Source organism: Culicoides brevitarsis, chromosome 3, assembly GCF_036172545.1.
Source record: "Culicoides brevitarsis isolate CSIRO-B50_1 chromosome 3, AGI_CSIRO_Cbre_v1, whole genome shotgun sequence".
Lineage (NCBI taxonomy): Eukaryota > Metazoa > Arthropoda > Insecta > Diptera > Ceratopogonidae > Culicoides > Culicoides brevitarsis.
The window spans coordinates 25,495,156-25,517,710 of NC_087087.1; the positions used below are offsets into that span (position 1 = coordinate 25,495,156).

At 29.0% G+C, this 22,555-nt stretch overlaps 2 protein-coding genes across 4 annotated transcripts in view; both read left to right on the plus strand.

The window, feature by feature from the left end:
- The first annotated feature begins 4,569 nt into the window (after window positions 1-4,569).
- LOC134833130 (prolyl 3-hydroxylase 1-like) overlaps window positions 4,570-22,555 on the plus strand; it is a 145,453-nt gene continuing 127,467 nt past the window's right edge. The window contains exons 1-7 of one of the 2 annotated variants that reach the window (XM_063847352.1): window positions 4,570-5,368; window positions 7,331-7,474; window positions 8,860-9,043; window positions 9,344-9,469; window positions 9,564-9,700; window positions 11,939-12,040; window positions 12,490-12,671. In XM_063847352.1, coding sequence (XP_063703422.1) covers window positions 4,787-5,368; window positions 7,331-7,474; window positions 8,860-9,043; window positions 9,344-9,469; window positions 9,564-9,700; window positions 11,939-12,040; window positions 12,490-12,630 — 1,416 coding nt within the window. In that variant the 5' untranslated portion in view covers window positions 4,570-4,786 and the 3' untranslated portion in view covers window positions 12,631-12,671. Of the gene's footprint in view, window positions 5,369-7,330; window positions 7,475-8,859; window positions 9,044-9,343; window positions 9,470-9,563; window positions 9,701-11,938; window positions 12,041-12,489; window positions 12,743-22,555 lie in introns of those variants that run through there. The other variant, XM_063847351.1, reaches the window with a different exon arrangement.
- Window positions 15,781-22,431, plus strand: LOC134833595 (sodium- and chloride-dependent GABA transporter 1). 2 transcript variants are annotated; one of them, XM_063847960.1, is made up of 10 exons: window positions 15,781-15,852; window positions 18,357-18,909; window positions 18,967-19,153; window positions 19,214-19,481; window positions 20,405-20,508; window positions 20,565-20,689; window positions 20,743-20,987; window positions 21,041-21,244; window positions 21,303-21,470; window positions 21,527-22,431. In XM_063847960.1, the coding sequence occupies exons 2-10, from the start codon at window positions 18,426-18,428 to the stop codon at window positions 21,617-21,619; spliced, it is 1,878 nt and encodes a 625-aa protein (XP_063704030.1). In that variant the 5' UTR covers window positions 15,781-15,852; window positions 18,357-18,425; the 3' UTR covers window positions 21,620-22,431. The 2 variants fall into 2 exon arrangements, with proteins under 2 accessions (XP_063704030.1, XP_063704031.1); XM_063847961.1 differs by lacking the exon at window positions 15,781-15,852 and adding an exon at window positions 16,709-16,852.

The following is a 22,555-nucleotide window of genomic DNA, read 5'->3' on the forward strand; positions in this document are numbered from 1 at the left end:
ACCGTTTGTTTGGGAGTGTTAATTTGCATTTTAAATTTTGTGTTTAAACGAGTTTATGGAGTCTCTGTTAACTCTCGTGACCATCAAAGGCGATTTTTGGTAGTTTCGGATGATTTTTGTCTCTACGTGAGCAGAAAAAATTGGCCGGCGTTACAAAAAGTATCATTGCTCGTGAAACAGGTCAGTTTATTTCAAACCATTCGAGTGTAAGCATCACAAAAATTCCGAAGACGAAGTAAACAAAAAAATTTCGTAAAAAAAATTCAATGTCAAAGTTTTTTGAATTTTAAAATCAAAACAAGGCGCAATAAAAACCACAACATGAGTAGCCTCGGTGATACTTTATTCGCTGTGAACATGGCGCAAAAATCTATGATGCTTTTCCTGGTAATTGGACCATTCCGACAACGCATGATGAACCGACAGAATTTACTGATTCTCGCACAGTGCGAATTGTGGGCAGATGCGTTGCAGCCGAATTCCGTAATTTACTCGACACTGCACAATTGCCAGCGAATGTTGATGGATTCCGTTGTGCTGCACCGAGAAATTCTCTTTAAAATGTGATATTTTTGGACAAGTTTGCCTGTTTGTGATGTAATTTAAGTTTAATTTATATTTGTGAATAAATTTCGGATGCAAATGCCGTTCATTCAATTGCAACACGAACTTTCACTTCCCACAAAAAAATAACCAAAAAATTGTTGAATAAAGTTAGTTCGTTCTTTTTGTGCAAAGTAAGGAGCACAAGAAGACAGAGGATCTGGTTTAGCCGCAGGAGAAATGTTGAATAAATGGAGATGTTTTCGTTTGGTGTCAAAATTGATGTTGTTGTTAGGTTCTGCTATCAGAGGAGCAAGGGTGTAATAAAATACGTAACTTGATGTATTCGTAAAAGTAAAGAGAAAGATTTTTAAGAAAATATTTTAGTAGAGACTTGAGGAACGCATAAGTTGATTAAAATATTAAAAACTAAATTTATCTTAGAGACTTTCTTGTGAGTAGTAAAGTTATATCGATCTAAAAAGTTTAACGGAATGCTAAAAGGAAAATTAAAAAGTTGCTCCTTGAACATTGTCTCGAGTACAAAAATATGAAAAAATAAATTTTAACCATTTCTTAAGCTTAAAGAACTGTGACTTAAGTTAAGTGACTTAAGTCAAAAAATATTTTGACTTAAAAAAGGTATAAAATAAGTCTAAATCAAATAAATTTTTGGATATTCACAGAAATTATGGAAAAAAAATTAAATCAATTAATTTGACTTAAATAAAACTTAAGTGACTCAAACTAAACTTAAGCTTAAGTCGTATAGTTAAGTGGTTAATTTAAGTAACCCTTTCCATGTTTTGTTCACAGAGGAGGACATTTTAAAAAAAATTGGAAAAATTAATTTTTCAATAACCCTAAGTTCAGCTATTAAAATAATTCAAGTTGTAATTGAAAGCCAAGGCTTCAAGCTTTTCAACAAAAAATAATTTTGGTCTTTGAAATTTAAGAGAAATAAAAAAAATCAAAAAAAAATTAACAAAATTTAATGTCTTAATTTTTGTGACTTGGTGACTTTTTCTGCTTTAGGATTTATTTAAAAAAATAAATAAATAAATATTTTTTAAATTTTAGCTTTAAGTCTTAGGACTTAGTCGACTTAAAAATTTAACTTAAAAATAATAAAAAAATAATTTTAAATTTTTTAATATTTTTTTTTTCTTTTGACTTTTTTCTATTTTTTTTTTGTAAAGCCAAATTTTTCATTGAAATTAATTTTTGATTCAATTTCGGATTGAGATCAATCTAAAAACTAATGTTCACACTTTTTTTTTTAAATATTTTTTTTTTTTTGAAAATTTCGTCATTGACATTTTTTCTCATTTGAAAATAAAAATTAATCTTTTTCGATGATTTAAGCCTTTTAGCAAAAAAATTGCGACACAATTTTTATTGTGTTTATAATAATAACTAATTAGCGTCATAAACCTCTCTAAAAGTTTGATCGCCCATAACGTAATTTAATTTGAACTCATTTCCACATAATTTAAACTGAAAATGAAATTTCGTGTTTTTTTTGTATTTTTCAGTTGCAATCTTAAATTTTTACTAACAAGATGAAATTTAAACATTTATTTTTTACATTTTTAATTTTTTTCTTCATAAAAATTGGATTTTCAGTTAATTGACTTTAAGTATTTTGACTTTAATGTTTTAAAATAATTTTTTTTTCTAACAGGAAACTAACTACCCTTACACGATCAAGTTCATTGGAATGTCCTGCAAAGGCGATCCTCATTACATCTTGAACGTTACTTGTTTCATTCGAGCTGTTCGTGGCAAATTAGGTCTCATTAATCTCCACTATTTGTTCCAAAATATGCCGCCAAATGACACGTGGATCAAAGCAAAACTCTTTTATCGTAATAGTGGGGGACATTTTCTGCCCTACATCATTGACACGGACATCGATGTTTGTACGGCAAAGGAAGAAATGCGATCGAGTGTTCCTTCGGTGCAGAAACTTGTGGTGAAATTTATGACAGAATACGCTAAGCTTGAATATATCAAGCAAGGTTGTCCGTTGAAGGAAGGTTCTAACGTGAAAGATATGAATTTTGATGATATCAAGGAGAACTTTTTTCCACCCGTGATTCCTGAAGGAAGGTTCATGCTTTATTGGCGGCTTTATTTTAGCAAAAGTAATCATACGATATTTGAGATCAAACAACATTTTGTGGTAAAGTCTACTGGAGGGGTTATGCAACTATCGATGCTGAATATGGGATGATTTTTACATCATTTAAGCTCAAGGACATTTGAAGGTCAAATTTCATAAAGTACTTTGAAAGAGGATTTTTTAGTTAGTTGAATTGAAAATTAGTCAAACTTCACTAAGCAATACGATTTTTCTCTTATCCAAAGGTTTAAAAATGTTTTCATTTCATTGAACTTCTTCAGGTAAAATAAAATCTTTCAATTTTTCTTCAATGATTGACAATCAGAAAATTGGTTGTGAATTAATTCCTTCCTATTTGTTTGTTTTTTAATCATTAACTGAAAGACCTTTAAAAAAAAGGTTGAAAAATTTGCATTTGTTTTTTTTTTCATTGAAACAACAAATCATATTTTAACTTTTTTTTTAAATACTTCGTCTTTGACGCATTTTTTTATTCCCATCTTCATTCAAAATAACGGTAGTCACTTTCATCCTGTCTCACCTCAAGTTTTTTGACCTTTTTCATTTAAAAATACTTTCAAATTTCAAAATCACAAGAGATTTATAATAAAATAATCATCATCATTCATTGGAGTTTTCATAAGTTTCAAAATAACAAAAATTGATCACTGTCAAACCAATATTGCAAATTTACTCGATAAACCAAACAAACAGTCAATCCGGTTAAATTGCGCGTAACCTCATGACATGATGAGTGCAATCAAATGAAATTGTCACAAAAATTAATTAAATTTGTTTTAATTATGCTGAAAATCCATAAAACCACTGTAACATATGAACTTGGAAATTTTACGAACTGCGTTATAAAAAGTCCAAGCCAAAATATTAAAAAAAAGCGCGAAAAATTAAAATTATGGACCAACGAACAAGAAGATTGTACATTGGGGCAAAAGTGAAAAATATGCAATGAGTCAAGATTTTGCCCAATGCACATTTTCAATATTGCCCCAATGCAAATTCTGAAATTTTCACCAATCAACATTCTAAGAGTTTGAATTAGAATGTTCATTGGTCAAAATTTCAGAATTTGCATTGGGGCAAAATTTCAGAATTTGCATTGGGGCAATATTGAAAATGTGCATTGGGCAAAATCTCATAATGTGCATTAGGTCAAAGTTAAAAATGTGTATCAGGCCAAAAGCAAGAATGGTCGTTGGGAGAAATTTCAGAATGTGCATTGGGGTATAAGCTTAAAATATGCATTAGTCCACATACATTTCGTCCTAATGTTCATTCTGAAATTTTGTCCCAATGCATATTAAAAATATATTCCCAATACACATTTTTAAATTTTCCCCAATGCACATTTTGAAATTTCTTTCAAATTTGTAAAATCTTGTCCCAATGCACAATTCTTATGTTAGTATGTACCTCATCTAGCAAATTTTTTTGTCTCACAAATTTCTCGCGTATGTTTAGCTAATATTTTACTTTGCGAGACATGAATTTTTTATAGTGAGTTGATTTCCGGATTATCCAAAATTTTGTCGATTTTAAACAATGTACCAAATATCATCGTTCAATCACCTTCACTTTCATCACATTTGCATATGTTTATTTACATTATCGGCTTTGATTTAAATTTTCTCTCGTTGTCTCTCTTTCTCTCAATTTTAAAACAATCAAATTAAAGAGGACGAAGATGCATTTTGAGAGAATTCCATAAAATACAACTTTAATAACTCACACTATGACGATTTTTGCCTCTTTTTCGTTCACATGTGTTCCCGAATTGCATATGTGTTGAACTCGTGAGTACGAAACATGAAACATGTGTGTTATTCTTAATCTTTTTCTACACTTTCATGTTTTTCAGAATTGTGCTCTAGTAGAATATTCGACGCGTTCCCATTAACTTTGTAGAGCAATGTTTATGTTAGATTTTAATTAAAAATTAGATTAAAAATACCGGAAGCTCGTTCGTTCGGGCGTTGACGCGTCATCTCGTCGAACAAATTGATTAAAAAGTTCCCAAAAAACGTTTTTGCTGCATTCAAATCAACATCAATAAAAGAAATTTACCTCACTCGAATTCCAATCCAGTCGGAATATTGAACGATGATGAAGGACCGATTAATTTCAATCGTCATATTGTCGCTCCTTTGTTTCGGTGTCACTCGAGCGCTCGACGACAAAGGTGACACTTTATCGACGGACGAGCCAATTAAATTAGGCGATGCGACCGAAACTGAGAATAATGAAAATAAATTATTAGCTTGGGACGCGCCACTTGCGAAGGAAAGTGCTGCCGATGACAGCGCAGGTTACAATCCGCTTTATCGCATGCCATTCACCGAACTTTATGACATCGGTGTCGGCGCCTATCTCGAGAATAATTGGAACGATTGCATTGTTTACTTGGAAATTGCGGTGCACGAATTCAAAGTGTATCGGCAGGCTGTCGTTAATTGTCGCCTGCAGTGCGCGTATCAAAGTGAACGCGAAGAGCCATTTTACGATGTGAAATCGGACAATTTGCAATTTTATGATTTGATGCTGAAGAGAACTTTTTGTCTCAATAGTTGCTATAAAAAAGTGCTGAAACCGCAATATTTGCCACCGTTTTTCGTCTCGCAGTATTATTTCGAGAGATTTAACAATTTGAGACCTTACGAGTATTTGCAGCTTTGTTATTATCGGGTAAGGTTTGATTATCAAGTGGGTTCTTCAAGTTTAATAAGTGACAAGGATTGACATTTAAGTGCTAGAAATGTTCAATTTCTATTCAAATTTAGTTCACAAAGACAAAATTTCGTAGGTTTTAATACAAAAAAAATATTTTTATTTATTTTTAATATTTTATTGAAGAAAATTTTGATTTTGATTATTGATTAAAAGTTCAAGGTCAAAAAAAAATGACGTATTTTTTAATTTAACTTAAAAAAATTCACATTAAGTTTTACAATTTTTATTGAAATTAAATTTTTAAAGTCCTAAAACTTAAAATTTTTTGTTTAAAAAAAATTAAATTAATTAATAATTTAAGTTAAATAATCCAGGGTCGAAAAAACTTTTAAGTGAAAAGTCGAAACAATTTGACTTTTGACTTAAGCTTAAGTAAAAGTCAATTTCAATTTTAAGTCAAAAATTGACAGAAAATTTTTCAAATTTTTTGCAAAAATCTTCAAAAAGTCAAAATGTAATTGACTTTTTACTTATTCTTTAACTTAAGCTTAAGTAAAAAGCCTATTAAGTCAAAATATTTTTGTGTTTTTACTCAAGTCAAAAATTAAGCCTTGAAAAGTCAAAAGTTTTTTCGACCCTGAAAAAAATTAATTAATTAATTTTTTTTTTAATTAAATTAATTTTTTTTTTTAAATTTTAAATTAATTTTTTTTTAGATTAAATGAAGGCCGCTCCAAATGAAAATCAAAAATTTTTTTAAAATTTAAATTTTAATCAAAAATTTATTGAAAAATGGCCGTTTTTAAAAAGTTATTTCAAAAATTTTTAAAATTGATGTTCAATTTTTACTTATTTTTGTTTAAAAAATCGTAATTTAACATGAATTTTCTTCTTTAAATTTTTTTTATAAAATTGCTGAATTTTTTTTTTAAATTTTTTGACAGTTATTTTTTATAAATTTTTTTCTTTAATTTTTAATATTCTGAAACTTATTTAAAAAAAAATAGTAAATCTCAAAAAAGATAATTTTTAAAAATTTTTATTTAACGCTAAAAAATATTTTGTCCCATTGGATTTTCGGCTTTTGAAATGGGGCATGGGACAAAAACATATAAAAAAATTTGGAGCGGCCTAAATTTAACTAAATTAAATTTAAACTTAAAAAAAATAGTTTACGATCCTTATTTGGAGACTTTCAAAACTCATTTCAACTTTTACTTATTTTTTGTTTTTTCTTAAGCTTTAGCTTGATTTAATTAAATCTAAAAAATTTTTTGAAAAGTTTTGTGAGCCTAAAATATTTAAAGTCAAGATATTTGAATTAGGTTATTTTACTTAAAATTTAAAATTGAGTCTCATTAATAGAAATTGAAGTCAAAAAATGTACAGCCCTTAATTTTTTTGCCCCTGAGGTATGCAATGAAGCTTACATTTTAAAATTTTGATTTTCACGTGTTTTTAAGAATTTTTTCCAATTTTTTTCATTACATAAACCTTCTTATTGTTCAGTCTGAAATATTACTTAAGGTCATTTAGAAACTCATGAACTGGATTTTAAGTTAAAACGTTACAAAATTTATGCGCCTTTTAAAAAAAGTTATTTAAAAAAATGTCAAAAAAAATCAGAGGCATAAATTGAATCATTTTTTAAAAATAAATTTTGCATCAAATTCACAAACACTCTGAAACTAAACGAGAGACATTAATTCAGATAAATTGTTAATTGGTTCTATTCCCATCATTTACACGTCGCAAGATAGTTGCACAAGAAATAGCCTCACTATTCTATGCTAATTACATTCCATTTATTATATTGCACACACAAGCCATCTTAAGTGTCATTAAATAAATGGTCCTGTGTGTGGGTAAACGAAGATAAGAAACCATTTAATCTTGATTTAATTATTTAAACATCCATCCAGTATTTCTCTCTCGCTCATTTACTCAATGCTTTTTTTTTCTTTAATGTTTTTGAAGGATACGGAATATGAAAAAGCGGCATCAGCTACTTATACGGTGCTCATGCATAACTTGGAAAACTCACTGCAAATGAGCAACATGCAGTTCTACTTGAAGGAACAGAAAGTTGACATTTCAAAAGTCAAGGACTTGGAGGAACAGGTAAGAGGAAATTGATTTGATTTCTTATCATTAGATGTAAAAGTAAAGTGCAGGAACATAAATTGAAACGAAGCACCCTTAACTATGCAATGAATGTCATTTATAAAAAAAGTTAATGTTCTTCTGGGGTATGCAATGAACTTTACATTCAATATTTTCAGTTTTTCATAGATTTTGACGACCTTTATTTAACTTTGATAGTACAGAAACCTTCTTTTAGCTTAAACGAACATTTTACAAAAAACCCAAAATCGTTTTATCAAAAATTACTTAAGTTATAGCGTTACAAATTTTGTATGGATTTGACTTCAAAGTCCATACAAAGTTTGAAATGCTATAACTCAAGTTTGGTTTTAAAAATTTTCATGCGGTTTTTTGTAAATTGTTCGTTTCAAACAAAAGAAGGTTTCTGTAAAGAGAAAATTAAAAAAAAGTTAATTTATCGAAAATTCGTATGTGAAGTTCATTGCATATGACCATCAAAGTTTTTACTAAAATTATTGATCTTCACAAAAGCTTTTAACATTTGGCAAAATTTTCAATTGTCATGCAACATTTTCTATAATACGCTCAGTCACTATGTGAAAAATCTGTGGGTGAAAATCTAATTTATGTAAATCCATAATTCCTCCCATTTAATGCAATTTCTTCGTCAATTACATTCCCTTCGATCAAATAATTTCCCGATAAATCTCAAACATAAATATCATAAATGCGTTGACACAAACCACTTTATGGCTTGTAATTGTGGCTTAATAGTTTGTGACAGAACAATTTAATTTATTTATGTATTTTAACATTGATGAAATCGTCGAGTTTTGAACAAAAAACCACAATTTCCTGGTTACATGAGTTGCCTTTGCACGAGAAAAATTTTAATAAATTATTTTCTGTGCTTTTTCCATAAAGCGATGGGGAAACCATGCTGGTTTGTTTGACTTTTAATATTAAAAAAATGAATAAAATACCTTTTCAAAAGCAGTTATTTAAGTGTATGTTCAGACGATATTTATAAAAAAAAAATCTTGTCTGCAAAAGAACTTGCGAGAGTTGTAAGAACTTGTCCGTTTTTTCAGAGACATTAAACGAACGAAATCTCAAATTCAAATGAAAAAAGTGCATAAATTCAAAAGAAAAAAAAATGGAAACGTTCAAGTTGCATGAAAAGGACATTCATTCGGCATAATTTTGCATGTAATTCAAGTCTGAAGGAGAAAGTCGTTTTTTTTTCTTGAATGAAAGAAAAAGAAAATCCTTTCTTAATTTGATTTTACATGAAAACGTTTCATCTCCACAGTTTTTTTTTCATGTTCATTTAAGAGCAATAAAATAAAATTTTATCTTTAACAGTTGGTGCCCATTTTAAAAATTTATTTTTTTTTCAGCCATTTGTCCAGCAATTCATGGATGGCATGGATGCCTATCACAAAGAAAACTTTGAGCAGGCCATTAACATATTGGAGGAATCTTTATTGAGCTATCTCATGTCGCAAGATGAATGTCGTGCCTTTTGCGATGGCGAATTCGATCATGCGGGATGGCAACCCGATTTTATCTCAGCTATTGGAAGTAAGTCTTCCCTATGGGCAAAAAACGTGTTTGAATTGATCTCTTAAAGGATCAGGTTGACCCCTTAGGAGTCAAATTGATCCCTTAAGGGATAAACCTAACCTCTTAAGGGATCAGCCTGATCCCCTTTCGAGTTACTTATCCGTGGACTCAAAAAATTGAATCTTTCAAGAAATCATTTTGATCCCTTAAGAGATCAATATGAACCCCTAAAAGGTCAACTTGACCCGTTTTTCGCCCATAGAATTGACTTTTTTTGTTATGAAATTTTGTATAACAATTTTTTAAATAACTTCATAGACCATTTCATCTACGGCCTTTATTGCAAGCAAAATTGCACGAGAGATCTCAACAATATTCGCGGCGAAGCGTACGACAATGTCCTGACGATCCATTACGAGTATTTGCAGTTTGCCTATTTCAAAAGTAAGATTTTTTTGCCACTTTTGACGAGAGTCATAAATTGAATTTAGAAAAGCGACAAATTGGATTTTCTTCTTTCCATTGACGTAACTATTAGTTGGCGACATTCAACGAGCATGCCGTGCGGTGTCGAGCTTCTTGCTGTTTTATCCGGACGACGAGGAAATGCTTTATAACGTCAAGTATTACAGGACAGAGCATCAAGCGGCAGAGAACTATTTCAAGGCGAGAAGTGTGAGTAATTTGCATCTAATTTTGGATTTTTTTTTCTTTCGCATTTCAAGGGAACGATGGAAAATGTAGATTAGTCACTCAGAGATATGACATTTAATGGAAATTTAATTATATGAAGGAAAATTAAAAGAAGCAGAATTGTTGACAGAAATTAAACGAAAATTGTTACGAAATGACAAAAATTTCAATTAAAAATGCAAAAGTATTTTTGAATATGTAAGAACAAGCTAAAAGAGCATAAAAATGTATGCATTTTCATCTATTAGTGATTTTCTGCTTTAAAACTAATTTCTTTTGGTAATAATGGTTTTTTAGAAGTTTTGAGTTATAAAATGATTAAAAATAATAAATTAGAGCCCTCTGACAAATTTTTATCCATTTGGAGCAAGATTTGACAAAAATTGCTTTGACACAGTTTTTGACACAGTTTTTGATTTAGTTTTGCTCTTGATTTAGTTTTCAAAACAAAACTATGTCAAAGAAAAAATTTTTTTTTCAGTTTAATTTTTTGGCAGTTTTGAGTTATAAAATGATTAAAAATGATAAATTAGAGCCCTTTGATAAATTTTTATCCATTTGGAGCAAGATTTGAAAAAAAATTGCTTTGACACAGTTTTTGATTTAGTTTTGCTCTTGATTTAGTTTTCAAAACAAAACTATGTCAAAGAAAAAATTTTTTTCAGTTTAAATTTTTTGGCAGTTTTGAGTTATAGAATGATTAAAAATGATAAATTAGAGCCCTCTGATAAATTTTTATCCATTTGGAGCAAGATTTGACAAAAATTGCTTTGACACAGTTTTTGATTTAGTTTTTCTCTTGATTTAGTTTTCAAAACAAAACTATGTCAAAAAAAAAAAAATTTTTTTTCAGTTTCAATTTTTTGGCAGTTTTGAGTTATAAAATGATTAAAAATGATAAATTAGAGCCCTCTGACAAATTTTTATCCATTTGGAGCAAGATTTGACAAAAATTGCTTTGACACAGTTTTTGACACAGTTTTTGATTTAGTTTTGCTCTTGATTTAGTTTTCAAAACAAAACTATGTCAAAGAAAATTTTTTTTTTTCAGTTTCAATTTTTTGGCAGTTTTGAGTTATAAAATGATTAAAAATGATAAATTAGAGCCCTCTGACAAATTTCTATTCATTTGGAGCAAGATTTGACAAAAATAGCCTTGACACAGTTTTTTTTGCTCTTGATTTAGTTTTTAAAACAAAACTATGTCAAAGAAATTTTTTTTTTCAGTTTCAATTTTTTGGCAGTTTTAAGTTATAAAATGATTAAAAATGATAAATAAGAGCCCTCCGACAAATTTTTATCCAATTGGAGCAAGATTTGACAAAATTCCTCAAACCTAGCCTAACCAAACACTGAACGATATTCAAGGTTAAATTGTAAATTAAAGGAGACTGAAAATTGCTTCTGGACCAATATTCTTTATGAAAAGTACAAAATTTCATATGACAATAAACAATATATACAATTTCAATGATATCTTAAGTAAAAGACAAAATAATTAATTATTATTTAAACAATGTCATGTAAGAGAAAATTGCATCCTTTTGAAAGCCCCAGGCTTTTGAGCCTAATTCAATTTTACCTTAAACGCATATTTTACATAGGCAAATATTTTAGCAAAGCAATAGACTTTCATTAAAATCTTGACAAAAATTGAAATCTATAAGTTTTAATTAATTTTTCTGCAAATAGTGAATAATGTTATTTTTTCAAATACGTGAGAAATTTATTTAAATTTTAATAATATTCACACATGTTAGCTCGAAAAACAGCGAAATTTATTTAATTATTTTTTAAAATTTTTTTGAAACTGAAAAATTTAATGTAACCAAACTTTTTTGGAAAATATTGTATTTTCACACATTAAAAAAATTACTTTTATTCAAGAAAAAAAATTATTTAATTATTGAAATTAGTAGCTATTTTTCCTTATTTTTATCCTAAAAACAAATTTTTGCCGAGTAAATTAGGTTTTGATAATTTTCAGTTAAATTTTCCTAAAAATGAAAGAACAATGCTTTTACCGAAAAAAGAGCTTCATTAAATTCCAAGAAACTTATCACATTTATCGAGATATTTCGTCTATAAATAAAATCGAGTCCAAATTGGATTCGATCATCAATCGATTTTTCCATCAAAAAACTAATTTTTTTTCTCTCATCAAATAAATGTTAAAAACTTTCCCCCCCAAAAAATGAAAGATTTTTTTCCTATTAACAGGAAGCAACTCGTTTCTATCAACGTGCCATGTACGAAAAGAAGCTACTTCAGTACGCTTTGACCGAGTTTAATCAACTTTATGGCGAGGACATGCGGAAAAGGGTGAGTTACAAAAAAAAAATATAGGGGAGACTTACAGATGTTCTGTCAAACTTATTAGAAAGTAATTAAGGACGATAATCGTCTCTCTCTCTTCCTCCACGTGTCTCAAGTTTTTGTGTCTCTAAACAAACAAACACTCAGGAATAGAAAAAAAAAACTTTTCAGACCGAAATTAGGTAGAAAACATGACACAACGATGATGGACAAATTCCTTTTAATTTATCATCCTTGTGAAAATTTCTTCGGAAACGAGACAGGGACACAAACTGAGTAATTTATTCATGTAAAATTGTTGTTCAAGTTGTTTTACTCGAGACAACACGAGGATGGAGAACGAGAACGATTAGCCATTTACGGAAAATTGTTTTATGAAATATGGATGACCTTTTAAAAACTTCTTTTCCAACTAACAAAATAATATTTTATTCAATATTCTCGTCTTTTTACAGGCAATGGAAGTTCAACTACCGTCACTCTTGCAGCTCTATGCCAAATATTCGACAAACGTGACTGACGAGCACGGCAATGGAGCGTGTCTCTTCAAAATTAGTACAAATTTATTCAAAAGTGCAGTTTTACAGATGAACTAAGTTTATAGAAAATTTCAATTTTTTTTTTCTCAAGTAATTGTCTCCAGCGAACGACAAGCAAAGGTCTAACGATGATTATTTTTACGGGTTCGCAACCAATAAAAACATTGCCTACGTGAAACACTTTCAACCTTTTATTTTCGTTTCCTTAAATTCCTCGTTTGCACAAATGATGTCCAAACACATGGCGAAAAAAAAGCGTATGGACAGTTTATTTTTCTTTACTTTCAAAAAGGTTCAAATTAGCTTGGATAACGACCTTATCTGTCTCTATCTCTTGTTGGTTTTTGGTTTTTACTTTTTTTTTGCTTTGCTGCGTATGTGTTTTTATTTCTCGGAATTTTATCAAAAGGGAAAATTGCATTTATTTGCTTTTATAGGACCTTGGATGGTTTTATAAATATGTGAATGACCAAATGGATTTTTTTTTGTAAACGAAAAAGTGGTTAATGATTACTTTTGCAGAATAAAGAAGAGGTAAATGTTTAAACAGGTGGAATTGATTTTTTTTTTTTTTTTTTTTGATAATATGAACATGATTTGGGTGCGATGAAAATGTCACACTAAAAATGATGAATTTTTCTGTTTAATCCTCAATGGAACTCAAATTGTGTTTTTAACTGAAAAGAAAATTTACAAAACTCGAAAGCTTCTACTACTTTGAAAAAAAAAAACTTGAATTTTGTTAGAATTTTCAAAAAATTAAATAACGAATTTTTCTAAGTGATAAAATGAGGCAAGTAACGGTTTTCGAAAGTAACTGAGGCAATTGGATGTCCATCTCGTATCATTTGTGGCAATCCATGTCACTTGCCTAAGATCTCAAAACGCAATTAAACGCTAAATATGGTTTTGGCGCTTTTATTTTTTTTTATGTCGGAAAATAACAGATTTTTTTTGTATTAACTATTAGAATTTCCCGAAAAAGTTATAATTAGCAATTATATTTTTTTAAAATTAATTTCTTAATTTTTCTTTTTTTTTGTAACTCTTTCTTCAAAAAAAAAAAAAAAAAAAATCTTTTATTTGTTTTTCTTTAACTTCTTATTTTTTTTAAATTTAAATTCGATTTTTTTTAGCTAATAATAATATTTAAAAAAAACTCTCGAGGATTTAACTTGAAATAAAATTAAACTTTACAGTAAAGACTTTAACTAATAACTACAAAATATTCTAAATGTGTTTGATTCACGAGACAATAATTTATTCATCATCACTTTGCGTCTCATTGCAATTTTGTTAATTTGCATTTCTGTCTGTCTGACGTTAATTTGTTGCAAATTCTAATAATAATCAATTTATTTTTGTAATTTATTCGAAAATATGTCAACTTTGAACTTTTCATTAATTAAGTCTCAAAACGTATGAAAATTTTCCATTAAACTTTAATAATTTTAAATATTTTGATATGTCAGGCTAAGCAATAACAGAATTTCTGTTTGAATTTCAGTTTGAAATTCATATTTAAAAAAAAATAAAAAAAAAATTAATTTTAAACCAAATCCTTTAAAATAATCAAGGAAGGCCGCTCCAAATTTTTTTTCCAATGGGGCAAAATAAAAAAAAAAGTTTAAAATTTCATCAAAATTGGCCGTTTTTTGGTCTTTTTTTCATTTTTTTTTTCAAGAAATTTCCCAAAATTTTTTAAACAATATTTAAGAATTTTTGTATTAAAAATCGTATTTTAACATGAATTTTCTTCTTTAAAATATTTTCAAAAAAATTATTTTTCAAAATTTTTTGACAGTTTTTTTACGAAAATTTTTTGTTTAAATTTTTAACTTGAAATACCCTGAGATAAATTTTAAATTATCAAATCTTAATGTAGATGCCATAAAAACAACTAAAATAATGATTAATCACAAAAAACTGTTAAAATTTTGTCATTTTGTATGAAAAAGTATTTCAAAACTTTTTTTTATAATTTAATAATTTTAAACCATAACTTTAAAACGTTTTTGCTATTTTCAGTTTAGGAATATATAAGTGATTAGCTTATTTTGTATTGATGAAAAATATCTAATGAAAATTTTATTTCCAATTTTACTTCAGGTTCCAATTTATAATTACTTCAGGTATCAATTCTGATAAAAATGTTAAATATTATTTAAATATATTTTTATGAAAAAAATTAAATTAAATTTAACCTTTAATTTGTAAAAAAATTAGTGATCAAATTTGGCGGGAAATTCAAATATTCAGTTATTCTATTTTTTTCTACACCACACTTCAAAAGTGTGAAAATTAATAGGCAGCTAGACATAGTAACAAATTTTAACGACAACTGCTAAATGGCAAAAGGGTCAATCATAGAAAACGTCGAACATATTTGAAATTAAATGATTATCACTTCCTCCGAAGTGTGTCAATATATATGCAAAACCGAAAAAAATGTGCTTCAAGAGTTTTGTTTTCATGTCGATCAAAAACAAAAGAAACCGGAAAGTATTACGAAAAAAAAATTTCAAAGGACTTTGTACTTTGCGAAGAAGAAAAACTAAAGAATCGGAAGTAAATGAAGGACTTGAAGTTCACCTGTTTTCTGCTTGGGCATTTAAAAAGATACAAAAACTTAATTATTATTTCACTCAACTGAGCTTGCTTCTTTTCTTTTTGCACATACGACAGAAATGGAAACAATTACATTTCTAGTCTCTATCGTTCTAGATATAATGTGCATAGAGGAGTCGTGTATCAGTTTACACTGTGTATTAATATTGTTCTCAATTGAAGAACATCATATATATTTTTGTGGAAGCTCTGTTATGTGAAGGAAGGTATGGCAACAGTGGTCAAAAAAATTATTTTTTTTAAAGAAATTTTCTTTTGAAAAATTTTAAATTTTCAAAATAAGTATTTTTAGAAAATCAAAAACTTCTGAAACTTCGAACTAAAAAGTTTAAAAAAAAATCCAAGTTTCCGAGACACTGTGTCGAATCATTTATAACGATGGTGAACCTCGCAATAACAATAACTACGAGTCGTCATCGTAGGTATGGAGACAAAATAATAGAAAAAGATTTATTGTTTGTGAAATATTCCATGTGCCTATGTACATACGCCAGCCTCTATGAGATCGAGATGCATGCTATTCTGCCAGCCACTATGCATGGACAACGTAAAATGATAAAATTGAAATCAGTGTTATCAGAGACCTCAAGCTGTTCGGGAGTAATTGTAAAGAATTTGTTGCTTGGTGGTTGTTGGCTGAATACTCTATAGGTAGTTGTTGTTAAATTGTTAACTACTTATCATTACCATACCATCAAATATAACGGGTCAGATAAAAATAGAACAAAATCTGGGATTTAACGTGCAAAAAGTGACTAAAAAGTGCTAAAAATTTAAAATTTTCAACTACTTTTGAAAAAAAAGGAGCAAAGTAGGATCAAAGTCCTTCGTCGGTTTTCGACTCAAATGTCCAAAAATACGGATAAATTATTTTGTGTACTCACCAGTTTCACAATTTTTCTCATATTTTACTGGCTAGCCACGCAAAAGTCGTCGGTGAACGAAAAAAAGTATAAAATAAAAATTTAATCGCGTTACCAAATTAAGGTAAATTAGACAAATAAGTGTCAACTATCTCGTAACTTTACACAATAAATCAAATTTTATGATAACTAAACTAACAAAACATGCAAACTAACACGTTTATTTAAACTTTAACACACAATAAATATCGTGTTTGTTTCAATTAAATCGAGTATGAAAACAGTGAGTGTTTTCTATTTCGACTTCACCCCTTTTTAGAACATTTTTTTTTGCCATTCAAACAGACACATACACACGATACTGACCGGAACTTGGAAATATAACTCGGCACTTTGTGTGTTGTCTATCATCATCTCGTCGTATCGCCGAGATCAACGGATTGAATTGGGGGACGCGTTAAAAATGAGCATATCATGTCTCTGATCAATTGAAAAATATTACTTTTTTTTTCATTCAGACTCGTATTCTCACACACGTAGAGCCAGCGTGAAAAGTAATTGTTTTTTTCCTTCCCCCCATCGTTATAGTTGGAATTTTTTTGGTTGCAAGTTCTTTCTCACAAAAGACTAGTCGGTGATCAGACACGAAATTGTTGGATGATCACTGGCTTTTTTTCGTCTTTTTTTTTTGTACAAAAGTAAAATTGTAGTAAAAGTGGATTATCATAAATATAATATATTTAATAATGAGGACTTAATATTGTGCAATAATTTAAAAGAATTAAAAGGTGATAAAAAAAAATTATGAAAATTTATTCGAGTAAACGAAAATTCAAAGAAAAAGAAAAAAAAATATAAAAGAATCAGTGAAAGTAAATAACTTCAGTTCAAATTGATTCACAAAAAACTTAAAAATTGATAATAGTGAAAAAAAAAACTTTAGTAAAAGCAAGTAAAAATTTTAAAACTTTGAAAAAATTTTAGTAAAGCATAATTTTTTGGAATTTTAAATTTTTTAAATCTATAAATAAGCTTTTTAACAATTTATTACACACTACATATCGCCAAATGAGAGGTGTGAGAAATAAAACTTATGTTTTAAATTTTATGATCCAATTACATTTGACCGGAAGTTAGTTTCCTGTATCACCAATATGTCGTAATAGATATCAATAAGTGCTTTTTTTGCGATGATGACGCCTGGTAGCTTTAACATGTTCTTTATATTGAACATTTATTGTATTTTTTTTATAAATTTTCCCATATTGTCTAATGGATGGATATCCAGCTATGAAAATCTTAACTGAATTCCAGTTATTCAGTATTATGACAAGCATCCAGTCCGGATTCCAAGTTTTGTTCATTAATTTTTTAATTGTTTTGTTATAATTTTAAAATAATTTCCCATATTGTCTAGTGGATAGAATATCCAGATAAATAAAAAAAATTAAAAATCTCACCTAAGCATCGAAGTCACTTCATTTAATAAGACTTTGCAAAATTCTAAAATTAAATATTAAAAAAAATATTTAATGATTCTAATTTTCTTTAAAAAACATAAACTTGCCAGTTTTCGGGATTCGGAGCATTTTAATTTGATGAGTTTAAGTTTTTTATAAATTTTAAATAATTTCCCATATTGTCTAGTGGATAGAATATCCAGATAAAAATCTTACCTAATTTGTGATTTTCCTAAAGAACCTCATTCATTTGATCCAAATTTGCAAATTTCTAAAATAAAACATAAAAAATAAAAATTCATGATTCTAAATTTTATAAAAAAAAAAAAAATTAAACTTACAAATTTTCAGGAAATTTTTGACCTGATTTGAATAAAAAGCTCAAAAATAATAAACAAATGTGACATTGAATTTTTTCATTCAAACGTCAAAAACCATCAAAATAATTAAAAACAACTTACGTACTTAAGATATTCTTAAATTGATATTATCTACATGTCACTTTAAACACTTCCAGTTCAACTTGAATCATATTAAGTACTTCACTTCACGAATATGAAACTAAAAAAAAGAGTCCGTTAGTAAATAACCCAAAATAGAATTTAACGATTGACATATGTAGATCAAGTGGATAATTGCTTGATTCTGAGAAAAAGACAAACAGTCTGCCTCCGTTTTATTTACGACGTGAATCATTTTGGTTGTTATTTAATTCGATTAAGCCCATTACCGTTTAAGTTAGACTCACTGGAGATTATTTATGTTCGTTTAATTTTTTCGTAAATTCTTCCAAATTTCATGATTCAGCCCTTTTTCTCGTTGATTTTTGCAGATTAGTGTGTGAGTCATCTGAATAGAGAGAAAGTTTTAGGAGAAACGTTTTTTTAGAGAGAAACGCGCGATGACAGACAGTACGCAAGCAACAGAGCACTTGGATGACTCCGTGCGGAAGAAAAATGACGAGCACGGCATCGAGATGCCAGTCCGGCGAAACGATTCGCACGAAACGCATGTCGTCGTAGCGAAAAGCGACTTACCCGAACGAGGCTCCTGGAGTACAAAATTAGACTTTATTTTATCGGTAGTTGGTTTAGCGATTGGCCTGGGAAATGTCTGGCGTTTCCCATACTTATGCTACAAAAATGGAGGAGGCGCTTTCTTGATTCCGTACTTTTTGACGCTCATCCTGGCTGGTGTGCCGATGTTCTTTATGGAGTTGGCGCTCGGTCAGATGTTGACGATTGGCGGTTTGGGTATTTTCAAAATTGCCCCCATCTTCAAGGGTATCGGGTATGCAGCTGCTGTCATGTCATGCTGGATGAACGTTTACTACATCGTCATCTTGGCATGGGCTATCTTCTACTTTTTCATGTCGTTGAGATCAGGTAAGAGAAAAAAATTCTCAGTCCTTAAAGAAAAACCTTAAAAATTTTAAATTTCAGACGTTCCATGGAGAAATTGCGATAATTATTGGAACACTGCAGCTTGTGTCAATCCCTATGCCCGCAAAGATCTCCTTTGCTGGGACAAAGTCAACACTTTTAACAACACAGTTGTCAAATACTGTCAATTAAATGGCAAAAATTACACAACGGCAGCTTTGAGTGATCCCGTCAAAGAATTCTGGGAGTAAGTCCTTCTCTCATTAAGCTTAAAAAATCTGAAATAACTCAAAAAATTTAAATTTAGACGTCGTACCTTGATGATTTCCGATGGCATCGATGAAGTTGGCGGCATCCGATGGGAATTGGCTGGAACATTGTTGATCGTGTGGATTCTCTGTTATTTCTGCATCTGGAAAGGTGTGAAATGGACCGGAAAAGTTGTGTATTTCACCGCTTTGTTCCCGTATGTTTTGTTGACCATTTTGCTTATCCGTGGAATCACATTGCCAGGAGCTGCAGAGGGAATTAAGTTTTACGTTATGCCGAATTTGTCAAAGTTGAAAGAATCTGGGGTAAGGAATTTGTTCAAAAGGTTTAATTGGAATAATTTGAAATGTGCTTTGGGCAAAAAACTAAAAATATTCATTGAAGAATTTTTTTAAAATGTGCATTGGGACAAAAATTTAAAATATTCATTGAAGAATTTTTATAAAATATGCATTGGGACAAAAATTAAAAATATTCATTGAAGAAATTTTTTAAAATGTGCATTGGGACAAAAATTTAAAATATTCATTGAAGAAATTTTTTAAAATGTGCATTGGGACAAAAATTAAAAATATTCATTGAAGAAATTTTTTAAAATGTGCATTGGGACAAAAATTAAAAATATTCAATGAAGAAATTTTTTAAAATGTTCATTGGGACAAAAATTAATAATAGTCATCTAACAAGTTTTTTAAAATGTGGATTGGGACAAAAATTATAAATATTCATCTAAAAAAATTTTTAAAATGTGCATTGGGACAAAAATTAAAAATATTCATTGAAGATTTTTTTTAAAATGTGCATTGGGATAAAAATTCAAAATATTCATTGAAGAAATTTTTTAAAATGTGCATTGGGACAAAAATTAAAAATATTTATTGAACAAATTATTTTAAATGTGCATTGGGACAAAAATTAAAAATATTCATTGAAGATTTTTTTTTAAATGTGCATTGGGACAAAAATTAAAAATATTCATTGAAGAAATTTTTTAAAAGTGCATTGGGACAAAAATTTAAAATATTCATTGAACAAACTTTTCAAAATGTGCATTGGGACAAAAATTAAAAATATTCATTTAAGATTTTTTTTAAAATGTGCATTGGGACAAAAATTAAAAATATTCATTGAACAAATTTTTCAAAATGTGCATTGGGACAAGCATTCAAAATATTTGTTTTTAAAATTCAAAACGCAAAATTTACTTACAAAATTCCAACTTTTTCAGGTATGGATCGACGCTGTCACCCAAATCTTCTTCTCATACGGTCTCGGTTTGGGAACATTGGTCGCCTTGGGCAGTTACAACAAATTCACGAATAACGTGTACAAGTAAGTCTCATTCAAAACCTTTACAAAACCGTTTTTTACTACTTTTCATGTCTCAGGGACGCCATTATCGTTTGTTGTGTCAACTCAAGTACGAGTATGTTTGCTGGTTTTGTCATTTTCTCCGTTGTTGGTTTCATGGCGCACGAACAGCAACGACCTGTAGCTGAAGTCGCAGCTTCTGGTAACTTTAAAAAAAATATTTTTTAAAGTTTTTACTAAAAAAAAATATTTTAGGTCCCGGTTTGGCATTTTTGGCATATCCATCGGCTGTCCTGCAAATGCCTGGAGCTCCGTTATGGGCATGTTTGTTCTTCTTCATGTTGCTGCTTATCGGTCTCGATTCGCAATTTTGTACCATGGAGGGTTTCATTACTGCCATGGTCGATGAATGGCCTCAATTGTTGCGTCGTCGCAAGGAACTCTTCATCGGTATCGTTTGTATTATCAGTTATTTCGTGGGACTTACGTGCATCACGGAGGTAAATAATTTTTTTTACAAAAAAATTAAATTTTTAACAAAACATAATTTTAGGGCGGCATGTACGTCTTCCAAATTTTGGATTCATACGCTGTCAGTGGTTTCGTCTTGTTGTTTATGATTTTCTTCGAATGTATTTCCATCTCGTGGGCCTTCGGTGTCAATCGATTCTACGACGGTATCAAGGACATGATCGGTTATTATCCAATCGGATGGTGGAAATTCTGCTGGGTATTCACGACGCCAGCTATCTGTGTGGTAAGTATCAAAATTCCCTAAAAAAAAGAGAAAAAATTATTTTTTTTTAACCCAACAGAGCGTTTTCATCTTTAACCTTGTACAATGGGCCCCCGTTAAATACCTTAACTACGAATATCCGCTGTGGACACACTTTTTCGGATGGTTTACCGCTCTTTCGTCGATGTTGTGCATTCCCGGTTACATGATTTGGTTGTGGCGTCGCACTCCTGGAGATACTGGAACGGTAAAATTTCAATTTTTTGACATTTTTTCTCTATTTACATGTGAATTTTCTTCTAGAAATTACGTCTGTTGGTCCGAATAGACGACGATGTTGCAACTCTTCGTGAGAAAATGCAAGCTGAACAAATTAAACTCCATCAAGGAATTTAAAAATTCATCGCACAATTTTTTTTTTAAGTTAAGCACCCCCAAAAAATCACAAAAAAAAATATAAATGTAGTGTATTATTTGAGCATTTTCTGGTCGTTCATTCACATTGACTTTGTTAAGAAAAAAAAATATTTATTTACTAATATTTAAGAAATATAAAATAATAATAATTAATAAATAAAAAAAATCCTACATAAATGCGCTTACAGAAGAAAAAAAGATAAATAAACTCCTTTTGCAAATATTTAAATTAATCAAAATATTTATTGAGTTATTAAAATTATTATAAAAATATATATTATTAACCAAAAATTATCTAAAATTTTATCATAACCAAAAATATTACAAACTCTATTACAAACTAATGTACTGCCAATATACAAGATCAATCAAATTGACCAATATTTACAAACATCTTCAAAAGTACAGCAACATACATAAAAAAAATATTATTATTATATTAAAATAAAATTATAAATTATTAGTTTGTAAGGACGTTTAGTGTGTAGATGAAAAAAGAACAAAAAAATCAATAAAATCTCGAAAAAAATCGAATTCGGCAACTGAAATATCCACAGCACAATACATATTTTATTCCAACAATTATATTTATTAAACGAAAAAAAATTATTATTATTATCCCAAAAAGTATTATTAGATATTTATATATTTATAAATGTATAAGTCACACGTATCTTCTATGTATTAGTATAAGAAGTTGTAGATGTAATGTTGTTATAGAAAATAAGGTTTCAAGAAAAAAATAATTCTTTTTAAGGTTCACTATCATGTTCATAAACTATAAATTAATGAAAAACCAATATTTATTATGTCTCTTAAATAAAATGGTGAGAAAATGTAATAAATAAAAATAATACCAATGTGGCCAGGACTAAAAAAATAAGTGTTTTATTTTAATGGCTTCTTGAGTGTTTT